The 9,166-nt window shown below is 52.2% G+C and overlaps 2 protein-coding genes across 8 annotated transcripts in view; one reads left to right on the forward strand and one right to left on the reverse strand.

Annotated features, from left to right (window-relative positions):
• The window catches only part of Ca5a (carbonic anhydrase 5A), a 30,210-nt gene extending 28,154 nt beyond the window's left edge, over nt 1-2,056 (reverse strand). Inside the window, exon 1 of the mRNA XM_028753131.1 lies at nt 1,793-2,056. Coding sequence (XP_028608964.1) covers nt 1,793-1,931 — 139 coding nt within the window. The 5' untranslated portion in view covers nt 1,932-2,056. The remainder of the gene's footprint in view (nt 1-1,792) is intronic.
• Nucleotides 2,057-8,874: 6,818 nt separating this feature from the next.
• Nucleotides 8,875-9,166, forward strand: part of Banp (BTG3 associated nuclear protein) — a 74,121-nt gene continuing 73,829 nt past the window's right edge. For all 7 annotated transcript variants that reach the window (XM_028752246.1, XM_028752305.1, XM_028752282.1 and 4 more), the window contains exon 1: nt 8,875-8,943. The gene's annotated coding sequence lies outside the window, so the exon portion shown is untranslated. The remainder of the gene's footprint in view (nt 8,944-9,166) is intronic.

Below are 9,166 nucleotides of genomic sequence, written 5' to 3' on the forward strand. Positions count from 1 at the left end.
TTCCTTCCTTCCTTCCTTCCTTCCTTCCTTCCTTCCTTCCTTCCTTCTTCCTTTTATTCTGAGACAGAGTCTCTCATTGGCTTGGAACTCACTGATTACTCAAGGTTCACTGGTCACTGAGCCCCGAGGATCTGCTTGTCTCTATCTCCCCAGCACTGCAGATTACGAGATCTGCCTCAGTGAGTTCCAGTCACCCCTGGAACTGTGTAGGACCAGCCCATAGAGGGAATACTTTGGTGGCCCAGCAGAACGGCAGAACAGCCTATGATGGTCATGCACGCCCTCTCCTTCCTTTGCACCCAGGGCTGTGCAATAATTGGTCCAGAAGCTTGTCACACCCACCCTGGCTGTGTAACTAATTCGTTTCTTTTTGGAGCCAGCTGGCGGACACTGACCTCCACTGCTCTGTCCTCTCATTTTGCAACATCAGGTCCAATTAAAAAAAAAAAAAGGCTCCTCATGCAGGGCGTGGTGGTGCACACCTTTAATCCCAGCACTTTCAAGGCAGAGGCAGACAGATCTCTGAGTTCAAGGCCAGCTTGGTCTACAGAGCAAGTCCCTGGACAGCCAGGGCTATACAGAGACATCATCTTACAGGGTGGGGTGTGGAAGGCCTCTCTCAGGTGACCGTGTCTTTGGGCTGAGCAGGTAAGACAGGAGGCAGGTGTGTGTGTGTGTGGGGGTGGGGGGTGGGGAGGGATGCAGCAGTATTGACAAGAGTGCTCATAGCAGCCCTGGGAAGACGGCTGAAGAGTTCTAGAGTGTCCAGATTGGGACACTGGTGACATTGGACCTTATGAAGACAAAAGGTGAGAGGCTGCCAGCCTTGGTTGCCAGATGAGTTCCAGGGAGCTGCCAAACCTTAACTTCAGACACTGTAAGCACGACAGCTATAGCTGCCATGCTCCTGTCGTGGGCTGAAGGCCCCTAACCCAAAGCACATTCCGGAATGGTAACACTGGCACCTGCTGTCTGCTGCTGCTCACAGCTGTTCAGCGCCAAGGACTACAGCAGTTGCCAAATGCCAGGGTTAAAGCTCAGAGCCATGAGCCTCGAACCTGAGAGCCTTAAGCCAGAAAACCCAGGGTAGTGGGTCCTCAGCTTTCAGGCCTTGGAGTTGTGAGCACCTCTCTCTGCCAGTCTAGTCTCTGGGCTTTGGGGACTCAGGGGCCAGGCTGCCAGGGTTGCAAGAGTTGCTTGCCCACTCACCCCCCAGGCTATTTCTAATCCTTCAGGCCTGGCTTCTGACGGGAGCAGGTTAGGAGGCCTAGCAGTTTCTCGGGCAGTCCTGGAGTTTGCAGACAGAGCTGGGTGAGGCTAGGCACTCTGGGATGAACAGCGGAGGCTGTGTGCACCAAGGTTTCCACACTGCCTGATACTGCAGACAGCATCCATCTTGCCTGCCCTGTGGATGTGGAAACTGAGGCCTAAGGAGGCAGGGCATTTACTCAAGGTCTTCTTTCTTCAAAAGTCACCTGTTGTCTACTGGGAGGGCTCAGGCTCTGGCCCTTCCAAATACTGAAGCCCAAAATATGCAGTTTGGGTAGTTCAAATGTCCAGAAACATCTTAGGCCCAGTTGGAGGCTTGGAGCATGTACTAGCCATTCACAGTACCTCTCTGTCCCTTTTACCCCAGAACCAGAGTTAAGTGACTCGGGATCACCAGATGCCAGAGACACTGTACAAATCAGAATGGAGGCCAGTCAGCTCTGGACCATGTTGCCTCTTAAAGTCACCCTAAGACTGCGTCAACATTAAATTCCCACCAGGGACAGTCTGAGAATCTACTTACGGGCACAGTTGCTGTGTTTCTCTGCGCAGGAATGTTGGAAGCGCCAGTACTGTGGCCTTGTGGCACAGAGAGGTCCCATGTGCCTGAGGATGGCTAAGGGCTTGTGGGAGCCTCTCCTGAGCATTGTGGCTCTGAGCATGGTAGGGTGGTGACCCACTGTCTGCCGTTGTTTTGGTCAGGGCCACCTCGGAGTTGGGTGTATGTCTGTCTTTTTGAGGAACTCATTAAAACCTATGAACTGAGTGGTTAAATTTCAACTCTGCCTGTCCCAGCTCAGGAGTGGGTGACTGGGGACCAGTGGCCTTGGTTGGGGACAGGCCACTCCAGTCACTGCTTTGGTCTGGTAAACAGCTGAGCAAGCCTGCCAGAGAGTTAAACTTGACACAGATCCCCCGAGAGCAGCAGGAAAGGATGTGAAGAAGGATGGGTGAGGGCAAAGTCCCTGTCCCCTGTGGTATTGACCCTGTGCTGGGGACATGGAGGGCAGGCACAGAGCTGTCACACGAGAAGACAGAAGAGGGCAGATTCAAGAGCATAAGGAGGACAGAAGCCACACTGCCCTGACTCAGTGGGGCTATGACTGGATGTTCCCATTGCTGAGGGCAGCTGGAGGTCCCTTGAACCCATCACCCCAACTGAGACACAACTTGATCCCAATGTATTCCTCTGAGGTAGGATGCCCTGGGTCCTGCCCAGAGGTCTGTCACCGATGCCAACAGTGTCCTTTTCATGCATGAAGGTCCACATAGGGACAGTGTCTATTTGATGGCCCTGGCCATGACAGTGGAGCAGCTATCTGTCTGTCCATCCTCCAATACTCTTTTCCAAAGGAGGCCACAGGGATGGGAAGGCATGCGTGTAAGATCTTCCATTACTGCTGCTGGTTTAAGACTAGAGTCTGTGGAAGTTTGAGAGTCTGATGTCACAGATGACAGACCTTACATCCACAAAGTGTAGATGACTGGGATGAAGGGTGAATGAACTGTGGGCCCCAGAGATGGAGGGAGGGAAGGAAAGAGAGAAAGAGACAGAGTAACAGAGAGACAGAAAGAGAGAGACAGAGAAATAGAGAAACAGAGAGACAGAGGTGAGAAGAGGAAAGAAATTGTGCTTTATATTTTATATATTTTTTAAATTTTGCCATTGATTGATGGATTGATTGATTGAGACAGGGTTTCTCTGTGTAGCCCTGGCTGTCCTGGAACTGGCTCTGTAGACCAGGCTGGCCTTGAACTCACAGATCCTCCTGCCTCTGCCTTTCAAGTGTTGGGATTAAGGGCGTGAGCCACTCTGCCTTGCAGCCTTTATTATTTTTATTTGCATTCAGTTATATAATCAATAAATTCATTTTCCAAAAGGAATACAAGTCTAAATTACATCTGATTTATTTTGTACACATGTATGCAGACACATGTTGAGGGCAGAGGACAACTTGGGACTCAGTTCTCTCTTCCAACATGTATGTCCCAGTGTCACCAGGCTTGGTGGCAATCATCTTTAGCAGGTGGGTCATCTTGCAGGCACAGATAAACTCCTTTTATTTCCATAAGCTGGCTTCTTGTTCCTGTTTTCCCCGACAGCCCCAATACTGTGGCATTTGAATGTCTGTTCTGCACATGGGAATGTGCATCTCAGAGTGGTGGCCTGTGTCAGGAGTGTCCCTAGCTGGCAAGTGGCCAGGTCCCAAGAGTTTTGAGGCCATCCCACAAACTGGAAAGAAAGTGCAGCTAAATGTGTGGCCCAGCAGGAGGTATTCAAGTACATGCAGTCACCACACTGCTGTTCATGTCTGGGGACACACATAAGGAGCGTAGCGAATGCCTGGGTAACACAGAAAGGTCAGCGAGCCAACCTTTCAGCTCGCCACAGTTGTGGTGGGGGGTTGGGGGAAAGAAGCTGCCATGGGAGTTTGTGCCATGGCTGTCATTGCTACCTAAGGAAATATACTGAAATGTCGTGGTGAAAGCAGCCATGTCTGACAGGGTCATTGACCTGACTGGCGGGTCCTAGTTATTCGTGGGGGCGAGGAGGACCGCAACCTGAAAGAAGAACGGGCGAGAGAGGGAATGGACTCAAGCAAACAGTTGCTTGTCAAGAGTCATGTATTTGAACTTGAAATGCTTTTTTATAACATGCTTTACAAGGGGAGGGGGTAAGAGGGGCCAGGTGGTGGAAAAGTACAGAATCTTCTCGGCCTGTGCCTTGAAACATGTCATGGTCTATACGGTACACTGCCTTGAATTATGATCTACCTGCTATTCTTCAGAAGATATGGTACACTGCTTTGAGTTATGGTCTCCCTGCTATACACTGCTTGCCAAGCAGGATCTTGTGGTTGCCGCTGCAGGGGACATTGTGCAGGTGGGGAAAGGTAGGGGGTGAGGGTAAGGGCGAGGGTCCTGGCTTCTGGCAGGTCATGAGCATGCATTCTAGATGAGCTCCATGGTCCATGCTCATCTCTGTTCCTTGTGGTGACAGTTGTGCTGGCTCACGGTATGGTATCCACACTTCCAAGATGGCACCTCCCATGGCTGCCTGGAAGGCACTAGCTGCAGGTTCTTTCTGCAGGCCAGCTTGGTGCTAAGTGGGTTAAGGGAAAGGGTCCTGGGGTTCAGGAAGTGGATGCTACTAATTTTTAAAGGCCCAGGCCTCACGAGTAGTCTTGGTCATTGTAGAATTCTTCTGGCCTAGTAGCTCAGTGGTCAGTGGAAAGGCCAAGGCTTCACCTCTCAAGGGTTGTTTAAGAAGCCAGGCAGGCTCCTCAGTGAGTCAACTTTAGAGCCATGAGTGAGCGTGTCAACGGCCTACCCTGCTGTTGTCACTGTCTCCATATGGAGAAGGCCACATCACCCGTTTTGGCTCAGGATGCTGCTCTCTCCTGTGACCCTGAACTGTCATCTTGTTTCCTAGAAGGGGGAGAGTCTCCAGTGACAGCATCCTGTGTGAAGTAGATGAGGGGGAGGTGGTGACCAAAGGCCTTGGTGTGCCAGTTGCAAAGAGAGGTTGTTGAGGGACTGTCGCCGCAACCTGAGTGGAGGCCAGTGGGCATTCACTACAGAGAACTGTCTCTGCCCAGGTCCTTGTGGTCTTTACCATGCCTCTCCCTCCTCAGCCTTAGGGTCAGGGCCTCTCCCGTCTGTCTCTGCACTAGCTTCGCTCCAGGCTTCTATCATCCTAACTGGCCTCGTCAGAGTCTCTACAGCTGCCCTTCCCTGGAGTAATTAGGGACCCCCATTGGTTCCCGAATGCCCCAGGAAGAGTGGCTTTTCAAAACACAAATCCGTTCACATTCAGTCTTCCCCAAACACTGAGAAGACTTCCCACTGCTTCGGGGTCAAGATATCCAACCTTCCTCTTAGGGTACCACGGGCATGTGATCTAGGGGCACTGCCAAAACATTGAAACTTTTCCCACAAAGTAAAGGGGTCCTAGTAAAACATGGCTGGATGGTAGCCATTCCACATGTGGGGGTGGTCTGATCACTTCCTGCTCAGGAATTCTACCAAGTCCCTTATGTCCTCTCCATGTGTCACCAAGCTCTGAAAAGCCACGACTGCTCCTTGGGGGAAAGGGCCGAGATCAGAGAGCAGCAGCAATTTACAAAAGGAAAACTGAAGGGCTAGAGAGATGGCTCGGTGGTTAAGAGCACTGACTGCTCTTCCCCAGATCCCGAGTTCAGCACCCACATGGTGGCTCACAACCGTCTGTAATGAGATCCGATGCCCTCTTATGGGGTGTCTGAAGACAGCTACAGTGTACTTACATATAATAAATAAATAAATAAGCCTTTGGGCTGGAGCCAGAGCAAGAGGGAAAACGGAAGAGGGAAAAAAAGGAGAAAACTGAGGAACATGCTTGCTTGTTCAAGTAGATCATTCCAGTTACTGGGGAAATTGGAGGCAGGAAGACCACAAGTTCAAGGTCAGCCTGGGCTCCAGGACAAAATGTCTCAAAAAAAGAGACGCCTGGCAGACTACCTGGGTGTGATGATTTGCATCTACTCGGCCCAAGGAGTGGCACTATTAGGAAGTGTGGCCCTGCTGGAGTAGGTGAGGCACTGTGGGTGTGGGCTTTAAGACCCTCACCCTAAACCGGGCGGTGGTAGCGCACGCCTTTAATCCCAGCACTTGGGAGGCAGAGGCAGGCGGATTTCTGAGTTCGAGAGTTCGAACTGGTCTACAGAGTGAGTTCCAGGACAGCCAGAGCTATACAGAGAAACCCTGTCTCGAAAAACCAAAAAAAAAAAAAAAGACCCTCACCCTAGCTGCCCGGAAGCCAGTCTTCTGCTAGCAGCCTTCAGATGAAGACCTAGATCTCTCAGCTCTGCCTGCATCAGTGGGTTTGATCCCTGGGATCCGGGTGGTAGAAGGCGAGAACTGATTCACAAATTGTTTTCTGTCATTCCCACAAGGTGTCATGGTTCTCCAACGACCCCCCCACATACACATACACACAGAGTAAATGAACATAACTGTAAAAATCCAGGGCGTCAAGACAAAGAGGGTTGGGGAAATGGCAGGCTTCATAAAGCGCATGTCCTGTAGGCATGCGGAGCGAGCCCCAGAAAGCACAAACCGAGAGTCCCACCCATGGCGGGGAGGGCTTGTGATCCCAGATCTGGGGAAGCGGAGACAAGTGGCTCACTGGGGCTTACTGGACAGTCAGCTTCACCTACCCTGCAAGCTCCAGGTCCCATTGAGAGACCCTGGCTTAAAACACAAGGTGGGCGGCCGCTGAAGGACGGTGCATGCCATGCGCATGCGCAAGCATCAGCATCCTGGTTCTGAGCTCTGCTTCTGATTAATCTCTGGTTGAGACCCAATCGGGTCAGCACGTGGACCGTCCTTCAGCCCTTCAGTGCTGGCTAGTGTTGCCACTCCACCGTTTTCCCACCCACCCACTCATCTGCTTGATGGTTGAACTAAATACATTTGGAATCTTGGGATGAAGGAGACGGCAACGCCAGGGGTGAAAGGGAGGTAAGGAGGATGTTAGGGTGACATTCTGTGAATGATGTCACCATTACTCTATCTGTTTTCCCGTGCGGTCAGGCATTCATGTTCGGAAGTCTCACAACTACAGAGTTTTAAAATCTGGGCCCAGTTGAGGTGTGGTGGGAGGAGGAGGTAGTGCATCTCTCTAAGAGTTTCTGGTCAGTACCTCTTTGTTTCTCTGGGCTTAGTTTCTGTAGCTTCCCTGATACGACCTAGCTTTATTTAGAGCCATGTGTCTGCGTCAGTTGGAATTTCAGATCTTTATGTTGGAGACCACATTGTAAGATAATTGGAACACAAGGTGAAAACAGAGCTTTGCATAGGTCCTAGGGGATGCGCTGTGTGTCTGGAGGTCACTGGGTGGGAAGAAAGGAAAGGACCCTGCAGGCTAAGGACTTTATTGAAGTTCAGAGTATGATCCATGCAGATTGTCTGTGGCTCCTTGACCTTTGGCTAAGATCGCGTGCAAATAGATTTCCTGAGGTAGTTTTAGCAAACAGGTTGTACGAGGAGGTCTTACAAGACTCTGAGAGGGTCCATATGCCGTATCTGCCCTGTGTAGTATGGGGAGGGGCATCGAGGAGTCTGCATCCTGGAGTTCCAGGCTCAGGAGGTCACAAGGAAGATAGACAAGAGACATCCTCAGTGCGCAGAGGCGCTGTCCATGGTGATGGACCCTGTTCCCAGAAGAAAAATTAATTTTTCAATGGATTTTTCCCCCCTCTGCATACCCCAGAACCCCCACCAAAACACGTAGCCCTGGTTGTCCTGGAACGTGCCAACTTTCTTTCAACATTAAAACTGTAAGACTTCACACAGTCACTCAAAGCCTGCTCTCCTGGCTCCAGTTGCAACCTCTTCCAGCAATTTCTGTCTCTTCAGACTTCCTCCTCATCTCTGTAAATGATAGATCTCATCTTTTTTTATTTTTATTTTTTATTTTTCGAGACAGGGTTTCTCTATGTGGCCCTGGCTGTCCTGGAACTCACTCTGTAGACCAGGCTGGTCTCAAACTCAGAAATCCGCCTGCCTCTGCCTCCCAAGTGCTGGGATTAAAGGCGTGCGCCACCACTGCCCGGCGATAGGTCTCATTTTAACAGCACAGTTCTAGGCTGAAATCTTCAAGACATTCCTGAGGAAAAGTAGCACAGTATCAGGCCCTAGACAGAGCATAGTGGTTTAGAAGGGCTGTCCCAAGGTCACCCAGCTGCTAGCTGCACTGAGTCACGGCTTTATTATCGGCACAGGGGAGGGGACAGGAAACAAAATATTTTTCCTCTAAGTGAAAATAGCTCCTGTATCCTGTTCACTGCGAACATACAGCAGGGGCCAGCCTGGAAAGGAACATGGACGACAGACCAGGTTCAGAGAGAGCCACTAGTAGCATTTCTGGCAACAGATGCACATCGATGCTACTGAATGCTACGTAAGCATGTCACATATAATCTCTATCACAGTGACAGTATCCCTGCGACCTCTTTGCCCATCAGGAAGTCGGGCAACTTTCGAGACCATGTCACTGAACGAACCCGGAACGTCGGAGACCGATCCCAGGCCGAGTAGGTAGGACCAGTTTGGGAGCGTACAGCCCATTTGAGCTGCTGTCACTACAAGTCCCAGCAGTCCTCAGAGCAGGGAAAGGCATGTGGCTGCCAGAATCCGGATGGACTACAAATCCCAGCAGGCAAATCACGGCCGTGGAGACTACCAGTCCCAGAGTGCATCGTGCCACACGCAGCGTACACTGGGATTTGTAGTCATCAGGGCAGCGTTAGTGTCTGTTCACACCCGTCAACGAGGACGTACATTCCTCAGATTGACCACTGGAGGATTTATTGCTTTAGCAAGTAACACGGACGTGAGATAGGGAAGTAAGGGCCCAGTGAGTCAACTCTCTGAGTACGGGAGGATAACTGCGCATGTTCGTCGGAGTCCGTCGGCGAAAGCGCGCGCAAGAGGCGCCCAGCGCAGGCTCCGCCCCCTGTCCGACCGGCCCCTCCCTCGAGCCCCGAGCCTAGGGAGCCTGCGCTGAGGGCGGGGCGCAGGCCGTGGGGAGGTGCTCGCAGCGCCTGCGCAGAGCTGCTGCTTCTCTCGCGAGGACGGACGCCATTATCGCATCTCCCCGACAAACACCACGAGAATTCCGCAGCCCACACGGTAATTGCAGCTCCCGCAGCCGGTCGCGCCTCCACTCCCCCTTCCCGCGGGGCGAGAGCGAGAGCGAGAGCGAGATCTCCGTCCGCCCCCGCCCCGCCCCGCCGCCAACCGTTGCCAACGGCCGCGGGCCGCACGCCGGGGCTGGGCGGGGGCCAGCGGGCCGCGGAATGTCCGCGCGCCGCCTCCGCGCCTCCACCCGCCGGGGCTGCGGGGTCCGGGCTGG

This window comes from Grammomys surdaster, unplaced genomic scaffold (assembly GCF_004785775.1).
Source record: "Grammomys surdaster isolate TR1022 unplaced genomic scaffold, NIH_TR_1.0 128, whole genome shotgun sequence".
Lineage (NCBI taxonomy): Eukaryota > Metazoa > Chordata > Mammalia > Rodentia > Muridae > Grammomys > Grammomys surdaster.